Genomic DNA, 21,709 nt, shown 5'->3' on the forward strand with positions numbered 1-21,709 from the left:
TTGGGACCTGTGGTCCCTTGATACCGTGTTTCTTCGAAAATAAGACCTAACAGGAAAATAATCCCTAGCATGATCTTTCAGGATGACATCCCCTGAACATAGCCCTAATGCGTCTTTTGGAGCAAAAATTAATATGAGACCTGGTCTTATTTTCAGGGAAACATAGTACTAGTCTCTGGCTTGCTTAGTGGCCCATTTCTGCTGAGCCCACTGTGGGGAACAAAATAGAACACACTTGCACTTTGGTTTTTAGCATGAAGAATAGAACAGCATAAGGAACTCTTATTGTTTTTACTGGGCAAGAACAATGCTTCACTAAAAGTCATAGTAACTTTGGATAATATTATACAGCTGATAGGTCAGAACTGTCAGTAAATACCAGGCTAAGGAAATGTTTTCTGTTTGGTTCCATTCCTCTGACAGCTATTAGTAAGGCTGTGGGTGGGCTTTCAACAGGGTGTGAATAAGTACACTTATTGTATAAGCCTACAGCAGAGAGGAAAAGGGAGCAATATGGAGTGAAAGAACTTCAGCTCTGATGTCTACCAGCTGAGCAAATGATTTAATCTAAGTTTCAGTTGCCACAGCTATAGCACGTTGTAATAGCACATCCCTCAGGGGTGACCTGAAAATTACATGAAGATACATTTGTGAATCGAGTAATACATTTTCTGGTTTGAGGTAGGCATTGGATAGTTTACTTTCTCTTTTTTCTGCCTCCTGTCACACGGGGCGGCCTGTGGGGTCTCAGCTCCCACTCCCCACATAAGAACGCAGGATATGGTGAGGCCAAAAAGGAACACCCACGGACCCATAGGTAGGGGAGTCATACCACTATATTCTCACTGGCGGCTGGGTTGGAGACACAAGAAGCAGGAGCCACATGATCCGCAACTTGCCGCAACTTGCCGTCCGCTTCTCTGCCAATCGACCTCACTTGCTAGCTGCAATCCGCTACTTGCTAGCTCAGCCACCATCTTCTTGCTAGCCCCCATTTTCTGCTAGCGTAGCCACGGCAGTTATATTAGAGGCCAATGGCTCACTGGTTACAGCTGACGGCCAACTAGCCACAGCTGATGGCCATCCAGTCACAGTTGATGGCCATTTACTACCTGAGCCAGCACCTTTCTATGTGAGGCCGAGAGCCTGGAAACTGCATTCCTGACTCCGTCCCCACACTCCCCACTCCCAAGAAGGTCAGATATGTCACTCAAAAGTTAAAAGTGATCTAAGAGTGGAATGTGAGCCCTGGAGCCAGACCGTTGGGATACAGATTGAAGTTCTGCCATTTACTAGCTGTGCCACCTTGGACAAGTTGTTTAAGTATGCACTTCAGTTTCCCTATCTACATAAAGGGGGATATTAATAGTTCTTACTTCATTGGGAAAATGAATTTGTAATCTGTTCCTTGTAATTCTGTAGAACCTTCTTCTATTTCTTGGTATTTTCTATTCCTCCAGGTTAATTTTGCTGTTCCTCTATAGAGGCACTGAAACACATTTAAGCTGTTCCAACATGCGAGCCACTACAGATTGGATGAGGCACAAAAATCTTCTGGAGATGGTGGGACCCTGGGGAATCAGCTAACCTCCCAGACAGAAGCCCCACCTCTATCTCTAACAGCTGACGGTGTCTAGTCTACGTCCATCTCATCTCTTGGACTATAAATGTCCTGTGACTCCCGGAGATGGCTTATCAAGCTTTCAAGTGTATGCAGCTATTCCCAAGGCTATAAACTACCAAAGGTCAACAATCTGCAACCCTTAGGCCAAATCCAGCCCACTGCCTGTTTTTGTAAATAAAATTTTTTTGGAACATGAGTCATAACCATTTGTCTACATATTGTCTATTTCTGCTTTCATAGTACAATGGCAGAGTGGAATAATCATAACACAGAATATACACCCTGTAGAGCCTAAAATATTTACTATCTGGCCCTTAGTAAAAATATTTTCTGACCCCTGATCTACACCATGGATAATGCCTGATCCATGACTGCAAACGTCTTTATGCTTATAGACCCAAGCATTAGATCATGTCTCTGCTCACCTCCATTATTCTGACAATAAATACCTAGCACTTGGCTCCCAGAAGGTACTCAACAAATATTGATTAATTCTGACTCTTGGGGACTGTGGGATGCTCTTGGCTGCATGTAACAGAAAATCTGATTCGAACTGCTATAAACAACACAGAAATACATTATATTGTTTAAAGAAGAAATCCAGAAATGAGGGCGGATCTAGTATTTCAGGATGTTGACAATTCTCTGCCATCCTTTTGCCTCAGCTTCACTGGTGTGCTGCCTTCTAAATTCAGCAGTAACCAGGATAACATATTTCACTGAACATGCCCACTGGGAAAGAGAACCTTCCATAAGCTTGGGCTGTATGTCTGAGTGGGTCATCTTTGGTCTCATATCCACCTCCAGACCAATAACGGTTGCCAGAGTTGAAGATGTCTTATATAAACCAATACCACAAAGTAGACATTTAGCAGTATTTGTATTTAGGTACGGAAGATCAAATAGAGTAAGGGTCTGTTAATGAGATTTTTGGGGGAGCAGAGACTATCAGTCTGTACTTGTCTGTGTTAGGTGGAGTTATTCCAAAGTTAGAAAAAAATCTAAGACCAACAAAGATGTTTACTTTGTGCTTCCAAATGGTCGGTAATTTTTTCCATTTGCAATCACTGCTGACAGCTCCATTTTTGCGCCAATTCTTCCCTCTTTCTTCATTGCCTTAAAGCCATCAATAAATCTAAGTGATCTGTTCTCACAGAGAACATTTAAAATACTCTTACCCTCTAATAGTCAAAACTATTGTCCAGATATCTCCTACCTCTCCTTCCTATTTGGACTGAAGGAGAAAAATATATTTGAGCCTCTTGCATGAACCTAGAATGATCTGATAATAGGCAGACAGCTCTCCCAGCCTACTATTCATGCCTGGAGGTAATTATCAGGCTTCTCACCTGCCTTTGGGTGCAGAGCACCTTTAGGAGCACCTGTCCCACCTTAATTAATGCCACACATCAGTAGCTTTGTGGACTGTGGAGCACAACTGGGTGACAGGCCTCTAAAACGTTGATTCATTATAACTTTTACACTCTTCCCTTATCCTATTTTCTTTATTTCTAAGGACAACCTACTCAAGTAAATCAATACACAAACAATAAATCCACTGCGTCCCAAATTCCAGTTTACTAACTTTCTAGATTAGTTTCTTCTTTGTAATCATAAGGCATAAACAAATTTCTTTGGTTTCCATTTCCTTCTGAAACCTATTAGGAGAATCTGAAGGCAATTTTGTGGTTCATGGTAAACAGCTGAAACACAGCTGACATATATTTGCCAATATCAAAATCCTTTTCATATTTCAAGACTAAGCTCAACTGTCACCACTTCTTTGAAACGATTCCTTCCATTTCTGTCTTACATCTTGTGGGGACAAAACCCCAAAAAAGCAGTTTCCAGGCTCTCGGCCTCACATAGAAAGGTGCTGGCTCGGGTAGTAAATGGCCATCAACTGTGATCAGATGCCAGCAGCTGTGGCTAGTTGGCCGTCAGCTGTAACCCGTAGGCCATTGGCCACTAATATAACGGCCATATGCTGGCTATGCTAGCAGAGAGAGAATGGGGGCTAGCAAGAGGATGGTGGCTGGCAAGCGCGGACTGCTGTTAGGCAGATTATGTAGATCCTGCTTCCTGTGTCTCCAGCCCAGCCGCCAGCGAGAATATATTGGTTTGACTCCCCTACTTATGGCTCCATGGGTGTTCCTTTTTGGCCTTACCGTGTCCTGCGTTCTTGGGCGGGGAGTGGGAACAGAGACCCCGCAGGCCGCCCCGCCGGACACCCCGCACGACACATGGCGTAGCCGGCAGGATACGGTGCTGGCCAAAGCTTTCCGAAGGGCAGTGGAGCAGTTTGTGCGTATGAAAGCTCAGTCTGAGGAAGACCAGGAGGAGCAGCTGCTGGAGAGCTCGATCCCCGTGGAGGGGTGGAAAGATGTGGATGGTTCCCCAACCAGCAGAGGCCGGAGAAAGCGGAGAAAGCGAAAGTTGTTGCCGCCCTGTGGGCTGGGAACTGCTTGCTGAGGCAGCCCGGATGCAGGACTTTTAGTCCCAGGAGAAAATGCTTGCTGAGTCCTCCTTGGGAGATGAGGGTGAGGTTAAGGTCATCCCTCACCCCCAGGACAGCCCTGGCGAATGACTATGGACTATGGGGAATTGCCTTCTATGCCTGATTTAATGGACGCTTGACTGTTTGGGAACATACCACCATATAGTGGGACTGGTTTGATGTTTGCTTTTGTGTCTTGACTGGCCGCCATTGATAATATGTAAGCACCTTGATGTGAGCCGCTGTTGTTCCAGCACAGTACCCCGGGAGGCCCAGAGAGAGAGTGGCAGTGCCCAGAGAGGCCCTGGCTGTGTCCAGGAAGTCTGGCTGTGTCCAGAGAGAGTGGCAGTGCCCTGAGAGGCCCTGGCTGAGTCCAGGAAGTCTGGCTGTGTCCAGAGAGAGTGGCAGTGCCCTGAGAAACTCTGGCTGTGCCCGGGGAGACAGGTGGTACCCTAAGAAGCCCAGGAAGTCTGGCTGTGCCCAGAAGTACTGTGGTGGTGCCCTGAGAAACCCTGGCTGTGCCCGGGGAGACCGGTGGTACCCTAAGAAGCCCAGGATGTCTGGCTGTGCCCAGAAGTACTGGTGGTGCCCTGAGAAACCCTGGCTGTGCCCAGAGAGCCTGGCTGTGTTCAGGATAGTGCATTCACCTCCAGGCTCCTTGCACAGGGCCCCTCGCAGAAGACGCTTGTCGCGTAGATTGTGAGGCGAGACCCTGTAGGGGTGGAGTGTGGGGACAAAACCCCAAAAAAGCAGTTTCCAGGCTCTCGGCCTCACATAGAAAGGTGCTGGCTCGGGTAGTAAATGGCCATCAACTGTGATCAGATGCCAGCAGCTGTGGCTAGTTGGCCGTCAGCTGTAACCCGTAGGCCATTGGCCACTAATATAACGGCCATATGCTGGCTATGCTAGCAGAGAGAGAATGGGGGCTAGCAAGAGGATGGTGGCTGGCAAGCGCGGACTGCTGTTAGGCAGATTATGTAGATCCTGCTTCCTGTGTCTCCAGCCCAGCCGCCAGCGAGAATATATTGGTTTGACTCCCCTACTTATGGCTCCATGGGTGTTCCTTTTTGGCCTTACCGTGTCCTGCGTTCTTGGGCGGGGAGTGGGAGCTGAGACCCTGCACGACAAATGGCGCAGCGAGCAGGGTTCCCCGCGTGACACATCTTATTCATAATTAACTATGTCTTGCTCTAGTCTCCCACAAAATATCAACCTACACCTCTGGAACATGGTGGAAACAATTATTATAATAGGTAGCACAAAAATTTATTGGTGCAATAAAATCTGCGACACAATAAATTCCTTGTGTTGATGATTTGGGAGGATATCGAGGAAAAAGGACTAAGTTCCCTGTCTCGTCTGGCAACTGTTCTGGTTGGGTTTTCCAGAAGCTAACTCCGAGACGTAGATGTGTGTGCAAGTAATTTATGAAGTGGTCTCAGGAGGAACCTGTAAAGCAGTAGGGGAGGCAGGAGAGGGAAGAGGAGAGGGGCTAAGCAAGTGTGAGGTTCAGCCTCGGTATGATCCCATGGGGAGCTCTGAAGCAAAAGTTGCATTGCAGAGTCTGTCTTACCTTGAGGTAAAGGGTTTCTGTACCTGTCAGCCATTGGCTTATGGCTGCCCAATAGGGACCTAAACTCAAGTTTACCTGGCACTTGTGGCTCTCTATTCCTATGGGCAACTCCAGCCACCGAAAGGTAGTCCTCTAAAGAAGTCAGCAGGTGCCAACCCTTAGAAGTAAAGAATGTGGAAACTGGGAGATGAGAGCACAGATCCAACAAGGGACCCTAGAGGATCTGAATGGAGCACCGACAGTGGTCACTACAACTTATAAACCAAGAGCCACACAAACCAATAATAGGGCTGATGATTATAGCCAGGAATCATTGAGTGCTTACTGTCTGTCAGCATTGCTCTAAGCTCCTGATGATATGAGCTTATTTAATCCTTACCACAACCATCTGAGGTAGCTAATGCTATGATTTCTGTTTTGTCTAATGAGGAAACTAGATTTATCTAAGTAACTTGTCTAAGGTGACACAAAGATTCCATGGTGCAACTAAGATTTCAGTCAACAAGTGTGGGTGTATGATTCAACAGCATGCACTGTAAACAGCCTGCCACTGACTTTGGCCTGGCTTCTCAGTACACAAAGCTGTTAAGAGTGGCACTGAGTCATCCGGCCTGGGCGCATATCTTGGTTAGCTCAGAACAAAATGAGACAAAACATCTAAGAGTGCAGAAAAAAACCCGAAATCCTCAAAACAGTTTACAGAGCCAGAAAATTAACAACTGTATCCTTGATAGCTCTTTTGTATATTATACTACTTGGCTAAATTTCTTTATAGAGAATAAGAAGACAAGGGAAAAATAATAGAGAAAAAGGAAGAGCGGGTATAATAAATTATTATTTAAAGTTATTGAGAATGACAGAAACAAATATCCTGAACAAAGTCTTATTCATTGTTCTTTGGCTCTGGTTATTAAATTGTTTTTTCCTAAAGAGAGTGATTTTTAATTCTTTTGAGAATGTCATCAACAACTGGTTAGTACCTATCCCCCATAAACAATATGGAACTTTTTGCAGCATATTAGAAAATTTAGTCACTTTTCATGAATACCAATGCCAAAAAATATCATTTATTTCTTTAAAATCATTAACTGCATTTTGTTGTTACCTGAATTCTAGGCATAGAAAAAAATACAATAATTTTAATCACAGCCTTTGTTTCTTTAAGAAGGGTTGAATATGTTAGAATGACAGAAATTAAAATTCTGTGCTCTGATCTAAGGAATAAGCATCAATCAAGAATATTTTAATGTATTTGCAATTCTAAGGACCTTAGTTCCTTTAGATACATTGAATATTTTTGCAACATATGAAGGCAATCTTATGACAAGTTTTCTCCTCAAGAAAAATAAGCATAAGCCGCTGACTACAGTTTTGGGAAACATACAAGACACAAAAGCTACATGTTGCACAATAGGCAGTGACTGAGGAGGCAACTCCATTTGTTTCTGCTCCTCTATTTAGGGGTAAGATGTAATACCCACATATATTTAACAAGCAGGACACTACAGGCAGCAACTAATCACGATGGATGCAGCAACCAATCAGAATGATGCCATGACCATTCAGAATAGATGATACAACCAATCAGAATGGATGCTGGCTAAAATATAGGTGAGGTCATACGTGGAGATCAAGCTAAATATCAACCCTATCTACAATTGATGTGAAACTCAATCATGCCCATATTACTCAACTCTCCTCACACAGAAACTTATTTCATGAAATTCAGGTGATTTCTGGGTTACAGTGGGTACTTTTCACTCTCCAGATCCCCTTATTCTCCCAGCTATGGTGGAGGCAGATTCCCAGTGAGACTGACCTGAGAAAGGCATTATAAATAAATAATAGGTAACATTTATTGTGCACTTAGGTACCAGGTACTGCACATTTATTATCTTCCTTAATCCTTACAACAACCGTATGAAGTGGCTACTGTTATTATCCATGTTTTATTGATGAGGAAACCAAGGCATACAGAAGTTGAGAAACTTACTCAAGGTCACGCAATTAATACATCCCAGAGCTAGTACTAAAACCTAGAAGTCCTTCCACTTAACTACTAGGTATGACATTATTACCAAACGGGAGTTCTCATCAACATTATTATTAGCTACATTCCATCCTTCCATCTAGCTAAATAATAAAGCATCAACGATGTTTTCTAATATTTGAGCTACTGCTGAGAACCCATGAAGTCACTGACCAATATTTTTCTCCAATGTGATTGCAGTTGCCCCATTTCTGATTTAAACTGCTTCAAACAAACAGAAAGCGGTCAAGGAGGGCAGAAAAGATAAATGAATATTACCTTATTCTCTTGTCCTCCACTTTTTTCAAATATTCATCTCTCTTTAAAACTCCCAGGATCATTTCCTTCTCATGATCTAATAAAAATGACAGATTGATGAACTCTGAATTCTTAGACATGGTATTTCAGCAGCAGCTCTGAGTAACAATGGTTGAATCTTCTAGATGAATAGATATCCCCAATTCTGAAGGTCCCCCTGAGCAACCTAGAGTCACTCAGTTGTTTTATGTAGAGTGTTTTTTATAAGGTCTCTGAAGAGCTGCCAATGGTAGTTAGGTATTCTTCCAGGCTACACAGAAAACAGGCTCCAATGGGATTACACTCCAAGCAAGTCATTATTGTTTTAACTGAAAAAGCTCTCCAAAGCCTTTGCTGTGGTGTACAGAGGTAGCAGCTGAAATTCACTAATGATGCTCAACGTTAATCCTCCAGAAAGCTACAGGACAGGAATCAGATCCGCTGGAGCAGAACCCAGAAACAACTGAGAAGGTGGAGAAAATAAAGGAGAGAAAAATTAATTAGGCCATTTTTCCAACAACACTTGTAAGAGTGTCTAATTTTTTAAACAGTCATATACTTAACCTAAAAAACAAATTTGAATCAGTAAACATGCATTTATTATACCCATATTGTGTTTATTACCACGAAATATTATTTACATTTAGTAGATTCCAGGTTCTCTAGGAAAATTCAGTTTCTTCCATTATAATTAGCTTCCTCTACCATGCTTGCAGCTGACCCATGGGTGAATTGGCTCACCTCTTGGGGACACTAAGTGCACAGTCTGGACTGTCCACAACAGGAAAGGTCCCTCAAATGGTTCCCTCCTCCTCCCCCCACAACTAAGACCACCAATTAAAAAACACTGCTAGCAAAACAAATATGAACCAGTGCTACATGTATCAACCTGAATACAAGGTCTGACAATTAGGTTCGCGAACGATGTTGCCAACCTTTTCTGTTATCAGAGAGATTATTCATTATGAATTTGTACAAACTGCACAAACAGTTAACAAAGTTTACCATTGGGAAGTGCTGAAAAGGCTGTGCGAAAAAGTTAGATGACCTGAACTTTTCGCCAACGATTCATGGCTGTTGCATCACGACAATGCGCCAGCTCCCACGGCACTGTCTGTGAGGGAGTTTTTAGTCAGTAAACAAATAGCTGTATTGGAACACCCTCCCTACTCACCTGATCTGGCCCCCAATCACTTCTGTCTTTACCCGAAGGTAAAGGAAATATCGAAAGGAAGACATTTGGATGACATTCAGGACATCAACGGTAATAGCACGACAGCTCTGATGGGCATTCTAGAAAAAGAGTTCCAAAATTGCTCTGAAGGGTGGACTAGGCACTGGCATTAGTGCACAGCTTCCTAAGGGGAGTACTTTGAAGTGATATTCAGCAATGAGATATGTAGCACTTTTTCTAGGATGAGTTCACAAACTTAATTGTCTGAACTTTGTTTCTGAGCTCAGAAACATCATGTTAAATGAAAAACTCAAGTTACAGAAAAATTCATGCATAATGATAGCATACATATGAAGGAAATAAGTTGCAACATTGTATCTAATTTAGGAACACATACAGTTGTAGTATAAATATAAGGAAATTCATGGAAAATTTAGAGAGATACAATCAAAGAAGAGAACACAGTAATTTCAACTGTATTGAGTAATATTTTACTCTCAAGATAGGTGTTTATATCTCAAGGTGTACACTGGTGTGAATTATTCTAGGAATGTAGCACACAGGGCAAAATAGGTGTTCTAAAACTACCCCCTTGTCAACATCAGAAGTTCGCCAGGCCCTGTCCCTCATCCTAACTCGAGCACATGCTTTCCTTGGCTCGGTACCTGAATTCTCTCTGTATATCCCCTTAATAACAATGACTCTCAGAGTGATCTACCAGGTTTTGTGATTGGGCATCATCCCATAACACTGTCCCTCATCTTCCTCCTAGGTCTGTGAATTACAATCTATATGTAAGTTACACTTGGTTTGCTTGGTTCTAGCCAGGTTTCCAAGTATGACTAGATATTTACTGAAAGGCTGCTTTGGGTCTCCCAGTAACCATAAGGTTATGTGTAACCTAAAAATCTCAGGAGATCTGAAAGGATAGGATCTTGTCCAGAGCCTCTTTAACTTTCCAAAGCCCCCATGTGTTTCTTCTATACATTGTACACCAAATGAGAACTTTGCTGAAATGACTCAGAACTGAACTGTTTCCTACAGACCAAGAGCCAGCCTCCTCTGAGAAAATTGCCCTGGACTGTCCAGACTTTCCAGATTTACTCCAGGCCTTTTCTCCATCTCCAAAGTCCTAGAAGCAGCAAGGATCGAGAGCCCTAAGATTGACATGAACAGGAAGCAACAAGGTGAAGAACAAAAGGGGCCCTTCAGAAAGGTTAAGCGTTTGGTTTTTGCATCACTGTCAACTGTGGTCTCCTCAGATAAAGAACACCCCTGTGTGTCTCATCTGGTTTCATGCTGAAATGGGAAAACCACTTGGTAACTCTGTAAATCATTACACCCAGGTTCACTTAAGACATATTTTACGTTTGAAATGTCAGATTTAGAATGTCCTGACTATTCTATAGAATTGTATTTAGAAATTATTCAAGAGGTTGGGAGCTACAAAAATACTTGCCCTGAATCTTGTGGTCATCCTTGCCTTCGGCTGTAAGTACAAGTCCACCCTCTAAAAATCCAAGGGGGTAGCAAATGAAGGGGGCAGAGAAGACGGGAAATCAAGCAATTAGCCTTAAATGGATTTTGCTCATCTGTACCAGAACTGCTAGAACTGATATGTAAATGAGTGGCCAAGGAGATTAGAAGTAGCCAAAACTTTATCAAAAAAATCAAAAGGTTTCCTCCAGGAAGCAGGACTGGACTGTGATTATACTTGCATAAGATGGACTCAAATTGATGACAATACAGTCCTCCTAGAGAAACACAGGGTGAAGAGGAGACAGAGAACCTGGGCATAGGTAAAGGAAATCTAAGGAGCGAGATGTCGATGGTGCCCATCCAGTCTCTAACCAAAGCAGAAGCACTCGGGCCTCAGAATGAAAAGAACCTGTTTATTCTCTATAGGACATCTTCCACTTCGGCGACGAGGCCTCAGTCTGGCAACTTTTCATGACACTAACAACTCAAATCATACAACTATTTCCTCTTGCTTGAATTTCACTTCTTCCTGGATATTTCTGATTGCAAGTTGGTTTCCCATAAAGCTCTCCCTTCAGCGAGTGGATGTCTAGGTCCTGCCAGTGGAACCGTCTATGTTTGGTTTAGTTTGAAACTGTGTCTTATCTGTTCTCCGTATGCCGACCAAATCAAATTTCTGAGCCTTCGGAGGACCAGCATCCAGGTTGTGATGAAATCACCTAAATATGTACCATTTTTTGATGGCTCTTTTCAGCTACTTCATAGGAACCTCCTAAAGAATCCCTTACCCACTACACACTTTAATCAAGTGAAACAAATGAGTGAAAATAATGAGTACATTTTATCTAGAGTCAATTCTCATCATTTACTAAAATGGGCCCAGTAAAAATACTAGTAAGACTGGAAAGAAGAAATTCATTTTCATTTTATTCTTTAATACCTTTACTTAAACAGATATTTCTCCTTAAACACTGCAGATGTGGATTTTTCACTCTTTGGCCAGGAGGCTTGCTGAACTGAGCTAAATTATTTAAAAAGATTACAAGACATAATGGAGGGAAACAACCAAGATGGCACAGTAGGTAATTGCGGTGTTTACCTTCTCTTACAACCACATCAAAATCACAACTAATCTACAAAAAAACCATTAGTGAGAATCACCTAAAATCAAGCTGAACTGAATTGAAGCCTTTCACTCAGGACTTGCAGAAGAAGCCACCTCCAGACTGATAGGAAGGTCACAGAGGCAGAACGGGCTGGCCCCACACCTGCATGTGACCATTAAGGACTGGGAGTGCTATTTCGGCTGTCGAGGTCCCCCCATTCCCAAAAAGAGTGAGAGACCCCAACCCCACCCCAGCCCAGGGTTCCAGTGTCAGGGAGAGAATTCCCCATAATTCTGGCTGTGAAGACCACACAGATCGTGACTGAGACAGTGCAGCTGCACTCACAGGCGCTACTTTTAAAGGGATCTCACGCTGACTTACCCACCAACAGAATCACTCGCTCTGAGACCCAGCACAGAGGCAGCAGCTGGAGAGGTGGCAGGGACATACAGGAGGAGAACTGAGTTGTCTGGCTTGGGATGGGGGCTGGAGAGGCAGCTTTCTCCTGGACGGGGGAAGCTAGCAGAGGCCATTGTTTCTGTTGAGCCCTCCTCCTTCCCGGTGTGCGAACACAGCCACCATTTCTGAGTCTCTGTTGTTCGTTCGCTATGTCCTGGTGATTGGAGACCCCGCCCCGTCCAACTTTTGGGCACACTCAGGCTGCTTCAGGGGCCTTTTCATACAGACCACCTGCCTTGGCTTAAGCTACAGACTTCCCTAGCATCTCTCAAAGATTCTTCAAACTCAGACAAGCAGCATCTGGCTTGAGCGTGTCCCGTACCTCTGGCTGAGCAGCCCTAAGCCTGCACTAGAGGCAGCTGGCATTGGTTCGTGGCTTGGCCTCTCAAGGCCCTTCCAAGCACAGCACAGATGGCAGCCATCTGTGGATTTCTTCTGGTTCCCACTGGATAGCCCGGGTGGGACACGAGCTGTGGCTGAAGTAGACCTACAGCGGATCCCCTCCAAGGTGGTTCTGGGGCTGGCGCCCCCAGGGGCCAAAACGAGCTGGAGCATCATCTTCAAGTACGACACACCCAAGGAGCAGATTGGGCAGGCACCAGAGTCCTGCTGAGGCAGATCCTGCTCCATAGGGTTGGCCCCTGCACCACAACTCTTCCACTGTAGTCATGGCCAGTCTTCACGACCAGTGAGCCTAAGGGTCAGTCCCTCACATTGATGTGCAATTATCAACCAAGGCTCAACTGCAAGAGGAGGGTACACACAACCCACACAAGGGACACACTTGGAGTGCATGGCTCAGGTGACCAGAAAGCCTGTGCCACTGAACCCCATAGCAGACCTACTACATAAGGCTGCTCCACTAAGACCAGAAGACATAGCAGCCCTACCTAATACATAGAAACAAATGCAGGGAGGCAGCTAAAATGGGGAGACAAAGAAACATGTCCCAAATAAAAGCATAGAACAAAGCTCCAGAAAAAAGAACTAAGTGAAACAGAGATAACCAATCTATCAGACATAGAGTTCCAAACACTGGTTATAAGACTGCTCAATGATCTCAGGGAGAACTTCAACATAGAGATAGGAAGCATAAAAATGGAGATGGAAACCATAAAAAAGAACCAGTCAGAAATAAAGGATACAATAATGGAAACAAAGAATATATTACAGGGAATCAACAGTAAATTAGATAAAGCAGAGGATACAAACAGCGATGTAGAAGATAAGGTAGCAGAAAGCACCCGACCAGAACAGCAAAAAGAAAGAAGAATCCAAAAAATTGAGGAGAGTTTAAGGGGCCTCCGGGACAATATGAAGCATACCAATATTCACATTATAGGGGTACCAGAAGGAGAAGAGAGAGCAAGGAATTGAAAACCTATTTGAAGAAATAATGACAGAAAACTTCCCTAACCTGGTGAAGGAAATGGACATACAAGCCTAGGAAGCACAGAGAGTCCCAAGAAAGATAAACCCAAACAGGCCCACACCAACACACATCATAATTAAAATGCCAAAGGTTAAATACAAAGAGAGAATCTTAACAGCAGCAAGAAAAAAGCAGTTAGTACCCACAAGGGAGCACCCATGAGACTGTTAGCTGATTTCTCAACAGACACTTTGCAGGCAAGAAGGGAGTGGCAGGAAATATTCCAAGTGGTGAAAAGCAATGACATACAACCAACATTGCTCTACCCAGCAAGGTTGTCATTTAGAGTTGAAGAACAGATAAGGAGTTTCCCAGACAAGAAAAAGCTGCAGAAATTCATCACCACCAAACCAGTATTACAAGAAATCTTAGAGGGACTTCTTTAAGATAGGAGGGGGGTTAATGATGGGTAAAAGGGGAAGGGATTAAGAAGTACAAATTTGTTGTTATACAGTAGTCATGGGGATGAAGGGTATAGCATAAGGAATATAGTCAATAATATTGTAATAACTAGGTGTTACAATAATATTGTAATAACTGGGTATGGTGCCAGATAGGTAGATCTATCAGGGTGATAGATGGAAATGGGGTTGGGGGCAGGATAAAAAGGTATAGGCATTAAGAAATACAAATTGATAGTTAATACAGTGTGGGGAGTATAATCAACAATGTTGTAAAGGTCACGTAAGGTGTCAGATGGGCACTGGACTTATCAGGGAGGTCACGCCATAGACTGCGTAGATGCCTGACCAATCGCTATACACCTGAGGAGCTGAAGTCGAATAATATTGAATGTCAACTATAACTAAATATATAGGTATGTATGGTGTTTCCCCAAAAATAAGACTGGGATTTATATTAATTTTTTCTCCAAAAGACGCATTAGGGCTTATGTTCAGGGGATGTCATCCGGAAAAATCATGCTAGGGCTTATTTTCCGGTTAGGTCTTATTTTTGGGGAAACACGGTATAGTCACGGGATGTGAAGTACAATATAGGGAAGATAGTTGATGGTACTGTAACAGCTATATATGATGTCAGAGGGGTAGTAGCTTGGGGGGTGGGTTATCACTTTATGAGGGGTTTAGATGTCTACCAATTACCTTGCTTTGTATAACTGAAACTAATAAATAATTTTTAAAAAACAACATTATAATGATCCCAGACAAGAAAAACCTAAAGGAGTTCATGACCACCAAACCAGTATTAGAAGAAATGTTAAAGGGATTTCTTTAAGAAAAAAAGGACCAAAAATATAAATAAAACAATAACTGTAAAAAAAAGATGACAAGATGTCATGTGTGTATGTCATTGTGCTGGTTTTTGGCATGGATAGCTTTGGACAGTTCACTAACTGCTCAGCATCACAAAAGATACTATAATCAAAAATTTTCATAGTGACCCAGCCCAGTGGCTCAGGCGGTTGGAACTCCGTGCTCCTAACGCCGAAGGCTGCTGGTTCAATTCCCACATGGGCCAGTGGGCTCTCAACCACAAGGTTGCCGGTTCGACTCCCACAAGGGATGGTGGGCTGTGCCCCCTGCAACTAACAATGGCAAGTGGACCTGGAGCTGAGCTGCGCCCTCCACAACTAAGACTGAAAGGACAACAACTTGACTTGGAAAAAAGTCCTGGAAGTACACACTGTTCCCCAATAAAGTCCTGTTGTCCCCCTTCCCCAACAAAATCTTTAAAAATAATTTCATAGCATCACACAGAGACACAAGACTTTTAAAAAGCATCTATTTTGAGTAACAGACACTTAAAAATAATAGGGGTTGATATTTTAATCAAAGAAAAGGGTGTATCTAAATATATCTCATTAAAGGGTACTTGAAATGCAGCTTTAAAAATGGAACATTTCTGGAAGTGCTCTTAGGATAAAATTAGGAAGAATAAAATGAATTTGCTCTTTGCCTGTTACTCTGTGACAACACAACAGTTAGGGAGATTTTCAGTACACTCAGAGGGATGTTTAAGATGCTTAGAATACAAGCTAAACAGAGTATGCAAAATTCTCCTGGGAGTGCCTTTCAAACAGATCAGCAGGCAAGGACTGCCAAAAGGTGAGAACTACCAGAAAGTAGAAGATGCTGTAGGGAGAGAAATAAACAGTTCTTGCACTCTAAACCCCAAGCTGAAAGACTCAAGGGCAGATGCTATGGAACTGCAGGCACTGCTTTTCAATAGAGAAGTTTCTTCTCACATGGGCAGCTCTATGTGGCACATGCCACGGGAGTGCAGTAGTTGAATTTTTTTTTTTATATTCCACCATGGGATGGATTCTCTGAACAATACTACAAAGGTCAAGTAACACTACTATCAGCTTTATAGTGATGCTCCATGAGGAGCACCCTCAAAAACGTTCTACCACAATAACAACCCACACTTACATAACTCAACGAATCCTTATGACCCCTCACAAAATAAACTGTATTACTTCCATCGTGGAGATGAAAAAATTGAGGCATAGAGATGTTAATTAAGATGCCCAAAGTCATCTGTTTTGTAATTCAGAGCACTCTGGTTTCTGTGACCCTACTGCTAGCCATTAGATCTGACTGCCTCTCACTGCCCCCATGGAACAGTAGCCCACAAGCTGTTATCAGATACTCTATGGAATCTTTAAACATTCATTAGGCCAACAAAATTTTGGATATATGTAGTGAAACCAAACAAAATATCTTTTCTTCTATAGAACTTCTCAGAGTCTTTAATGTTCTGGTGTTCACTGTGAATTCTCACAGAACCCTCAGTTTGGAAAAGAATACTTAAAATTATTGATTCTTTTTTTTGTGTGAGCAGTCATTAGATTTATAAAAAGATGCAACAAATTTTAAAATGATACAAAAATATCATTTTCAAAACAACATAAAAAAGTGAGTGTCTTTAACCATATTCAAATCATAATAGAGCAAATGGGTGAGTGGAATAATAATTCATGCTATAGCATGTTTCATAAACTGGCAACAGAGAAAATTGGTTGAAGGAAAGCAGAGGAATTTTGTCTTTTAAGAATTAGAATCGAGGGGCTCCATAATCAACTGGCATCCCCTCAATGTTGTACCTATGGTTAGAAATGTACATGATGGGAACTCCAGGGATTTTCCTGATTCTTCGTTTCAGGTCCCGGTCAACTGTAGCCACAATGTAACACTTGTGCTGAGTTACTCTGTACTAAGCAGTCATCAGCATGATGACTAAGCATAGGAAGCAGCATAGGTTCCTTTTTGTGTACATGGTAATAGTTCAAATCCTGGATCCTGTATATAATTCTGTATTCAGGATCCAAGATTTGAATGATTACCATGCACACTCAAAGGAACCTATGCAGATCCCCAATAAATTAAAAAAAAAAAAAATTCAGTACTGAAAAAAAAAAATCTTGGATCCTTGGCAATCCTTAGAGCCACTCTATACTATTGCCCCAGTTTCTCAATTTCAGCCATTACACAGTCAGTTCTACAAGGGATACACTTGGCATACAGACAGTCCATCATTGACTAAACTAAGTCTAGTTTGGCTTTAATGGAATAGTTGATAAAGATGGTATCAACCAGGATGTGGGAAGGTGGGCCAAGCTGTGTGTTATACTGGAAGAATAAGCAGGAAGGGTTTGGGGGGACTTCTCTTTCCTTGAGTGCACTGGGATGTTTCTTTTGTTTCTTTTTAGGTTTTAACCTATCCTTTTCTTTAAGCCTCTGATCTCTGAGACTAAGCATTCGCTTCATGGTCGCATACTTCCTTGTTTTCTTTTGCTTCCCCATGTTCACACCACACTCTTCAAAAATTATTGATTCTTACCTTGGTGTCATGTATTTCGGGCTTTTTAAAAAGACTTACCTATCTTTAAAAAATTGATTAGGAGGAAACCTAAATAAATTCAAGAGAAAAAGATCTGAAAGAAATATTAGAAGATATACTTGTATCATATTTAGTAGTTCCCCTAAATGCTTTTTAATTACCAAGACCTATAAAATTCTATATTTCCCCCCAAACAGCTTCACAGAATAGACCATATATAAATTTAAAATATCTGTACAAAGGAAGCAACTTCAAATAAATTTAAAAGAAACGTGAGACAGGCTGGGAGAGTAAAATTGTTCCGTATAAAGGAGGAAAAGCATTAATAATTAGAAAACACAAAGAGCTCCTACAAATTTCAAGAAAATAAGCCATTAAAATAAGGGGTAAAATATAAGAAAAGGCAACTGATGTCAAAATGAAAAGATGCTCACTTAGCCTACCAGTTACGTAAATATAAATTACAAGGAGAAAATGTCTTAGATTTCCCATTAGATTGTGAACATGTAAAAAAAAAAAATCCTTCTCATCCAGGGTTTGTGAGTGTGTATGGAAATGGCCGTGCTCATGCCCCATTGGTGAAAGTGGAAATAAGTTCAATCCTTAGTTGAGAGAATTCTCCGTGGGTCTCTTTCGTATCTATGCATCTTCCAAGGATGTTTGTTTGGTGACTAGCATTGAAAGACACAGTGTCTCTCTCTGGAGGAAAGGGCAGCTTTGCTTATGATTTGTTTAATAAAGTAAAAGTCTCTCTCCAGGACAGAGGACAGATTTGTTTATAAGCACTGTAAAAAATTTGGGTTCCCTAATTCAGGGTTCCTCAGCTATTACACAAATGCACTGATACACAATTTCCACCTATGCCCTTGGGGGCAAAGGGAACCAATGCAAGCATGAAGCTCATGAGACTTGCTGTGCTGTGAGTAAAAGTCCACGGTATCTGACCGAGGAGTAGCATGTCTTCGACCACCACACAAAAAACTATGACAAGCCTGCTGGTTAGCTTTAAATTAGCATAAAATTTCAGAGCCTTTATAATTCTTGTCACCCTTTTTAAAGGATGTGTTGAGTCTTTCAACATTGGCCAAAGGGTACAAAGTTTCAGTTATGCTAGATGAGTAAGTCCTACAGATGTACTATATAGCACGGTAATCATAGTTAACAATACTGGGCTGTATAGTTAACATTTTGCTAAGTGTCCTTGTAAGTAAATACATCCGGCAGGAAGAACATTTTGGAGGTGATGGATGTTTATGGTATTGATTGAGGTGACTGCTTCATAGGTGGACACTTGCCTCCGAACTCACTAAGTTGTATATGTTAAATATGCACAGCTTTTCGTATGACAATCATAACTCAATTAAGTTTTAAAAATTAAGATATGCATGCTTTGATCACTTGTAAGAATCTTACAAAAAAGTTAATATCTGTGCGTATATGTGAGGATAATATATAGATATTCATTACAGCATAATTATCAAGGGTGAAAATTTTGAAACAGCCTGAAGTTACAGCAATACCATGGTGCCATAAAAGGAGATATTTAAAAATACATACCGACATGGAAATATCTAAGCTACACTGTTAGTTGAAAATCGGAAGATTTCTATGCTTTTAAATGCATATGCAGCTAATGCAATGCAATTAATTCATGTTTAAATATATGTACAAGGGTGCCAATTAAGTTCGTGAACTCACCCTAGAAAAAGTGCTACATACCTCATTGCTGAATATCACTTCGAAGTCCTCCCCTTGGGAAGCTATGCACCAATGCCAGTGCCTAGTCCACCCTTCAAAGCAATTTTGGAACTCTTTTTCTGGAATAGCCATCAGAACTGTTGTCAGATTACCCTTGATGTCCTGAATGTCATCAAAATGTCTTCCTTTCAATATTTCCTTTATCTTCGGGTGAAGAAAGAAGTCACTGGGGGCCAGATCAGGTGAGTAGGGAGGGTATTCCAATACAGTGATTTGTTTGCTGGCGCAAAACTCCCTCCCAGACAGTGCCCTGTGAGCTGGTGCATTGTCGTGATGCAAGAGCCATGAATTGCTGGTGTAAAGTTCAGGTCATCTAACTTTTTCACACAGCCTTTTCAGCACTTCCAAATAGTAAACTTGGTTAACTGTTTGTCCAGTTGGTACAAATTCATAATGAACAATCCTTCTGATATCAAAAAAAGGTTAGCAACATCATTGCAACAAGTTTGCGAACTTAATTGTCAGACCTCTAGCCTGAAAATCAGCCATTAATTATGAAATCTAAAGCTCTCATTGACCAAGACCAAAGGAAAGAACAGTTCAAGATGGATATCTGAGAGGAAGCTCTGCAGTAGAGGTTATGATGCAGCAGACCACTTGAAGCCTGGAGAATTTTGAAGAATCATGTATGTTCTAGCATGAGTGTAGTTTAGATGCTTTTCACAAGAGTCAAAGTGTTGGGAAGTAAGGAGAAATGTCTTCAGATATATGAAATGAGTGGTAAGATAGCTTTTGCCTGAACAAATACCTTAAATGTTAAGTAGTTTGAAGGCTGATGTAAGAAGATGCAATACTCTACCCAGAAGGTTGGCTAACTGCTATACAACCCCAATTAATCAAGCTCTCTAAATGGATTGCAAATGTCTTCCAAAGTCTTATTGGCATGACCTAGCTGAGAAGACACTAGATCCTTTGTGGAAACTCAGTTTGCAAGCCCAGGAAGATCTATGTTTAAACTACACTTGAAATTGACTCTCACCTTCCCAAATCTCTCTTCTAGAGGGGGCATTATCCATAAATACAGCCAGCCTTGCTGCTCCTTTTACATAATTAATATTCCTTTCAGTCTGCTTGGTGATGTCATGTCTGACAAATGCAGCAAGGAACTATGGAGAGTAAGATAAGCAACATTTATGTTCCTCGAAGGTCGTCTTTCACCATGATCCTCACTAAGGCGTTGACAAACGCTTTTTATTAAGGGCCAGCCAGTAAATATTTTAGGCTTTCTGTTACAAAAGGCAAAATCATGGCTATTCTGTAGATATCTATATAACAAGAGAGAAAACAAATCTATACATATATTTTATTGACAAAATTCAAAATATTGTTATATGATTAAATGCAGTTTTTCTTTTCTTTCTACTTTTTTTTTTAACACAGATCTACTAATGAGAAGAACGGAGTTTTACCACAATGAGATATCACCTCACCCCAGTCAGAATGGCTATCATCAACAAGACAAATAGCAACAAGTGTTGGAGAGGCTGTGGAGAAAAAGGAACCCTCATACACTCTTGGTGGGAATGCAGACTGGTGCAGCCACTATGGAAGGCAGTGTGGAGGTTCCTCAAAAAATTACAAATAGAATTACCATAGGACCCAGCAATCCCTCTCCTGGGTATCTACCCAAAAAACCCGAAAACATTTATCCATAAAGACACGTGTGCTCCAATGTTCATTGCAGCTTTGTTTATGGTGGCCAAGACATGGAAACAACCAAAATGTCCTTCGATAGATGAATGGATAAAGAAGTTATATATATGTAAGTATATATACACAATTAAATACTATTCGGTGGTAAGAAAAGACGAAACAGTACCATTTGTGACAACATGGATGGATCTTGAGATTATAATGCTAAGCGAAATAAGTCAGAGAGAAAAGGTAGAGAACCATATGATTTCACTGATATGTGGCATATAAAACTGAAAACAAAAGAACAAGACAAACAAATGAGAAACAAAAACTCAGAGACACAGACAATAGGTTAGTGGTTACCAGAGGGTAAGGGGGGAGGAGGGTGGCAGATGTGGATAAATGGGGTCAAATATATGGTGATGGAAGGAGAACTGACTCTGGGTGATGAACACACATTGGGATTTATAGACGATGTAATGCAGAACTGTACACCTGAAATCTATGTAATTTTACTAACGATTGTCACTTCAATAAACTTTAATTAAAAAATGGAGATGAATCTGAAAACAAAAAAAGAATGGAGTTTTAGAACAGATAACATTTCACTTAATTGAGGTCCAATGTTAGTATTCCTAGAATCAAAACCGATGATAGTAGGTCTGACTCCACCCCAGACCTACTAAACTTGAACCTAAATTTTAACAAGAGCCTGCAGTGATTTGTATGCACCCTGAAGTATGAGAACACACTGGCCTAAAGTTTCTTAATACGATCTGGGCTGTGTTTCTCTACCCCTTTAGAGAAGATAATGAAAACTGTGTACCCTAGGAAAGGTTCAC

The 21,709-nt window shown here is 41.6% G+C and overlaps 1 protein-coding gene and 1 pseudogene across 2 annotated transcripts in view; both read right to left on the reverse strand.

The window, feature by feature from the left end:
* SYTL5 (synaptotagmin like 5) overlaps positions 1 to 21,709 on the reverse strand; it is a 199,995-nt gene that overhangs the window by 76,505 nt on the left and 101,781 nt on the right. The window contains exon 2 of the mRNA XM_081043045.1: positions 8,003 to 8,483. Within this exon, the coding sequence (XP_080899171.1) occupies positions 8,003 to 8,121 (119 nt within the window). The 5' untranslated portion in view covers positions 8,122 to 8,483. The remainder of the gene's footprint in view (positions 1 to 8,002; positions 8,484 to 21,709) is intronic.
* LOC308494740 (rRNA-processing protein FCF1 homolog) lies at positions 16,689 to 17,437 on the reverse strand (annotated as a pseudogene). Its single transcript has 2 exons — positions 17,041 to 17,437; positions 16,689 to 16,926 (listed from the first exon to the last, which is right to left on the reverse strand). The product of its transcript is annotated as an rRNA-processing protein FCF1 homolog (transcript).

The sequence above is a fragment of the Rhinolophus hipposideros genome (genome assembly GCF_964194185.1).
Source record: "Rhinolophus hipposideros genome assembly, chromosome: X".
In the NCBI taxonomy this organism is placed as follows: Eukaryota; Metazoa; Chordata; class Mammalia; order Chiroptera; family Rhinolophidae; genus Rhinolophus; species Rhinolophus hipposideros.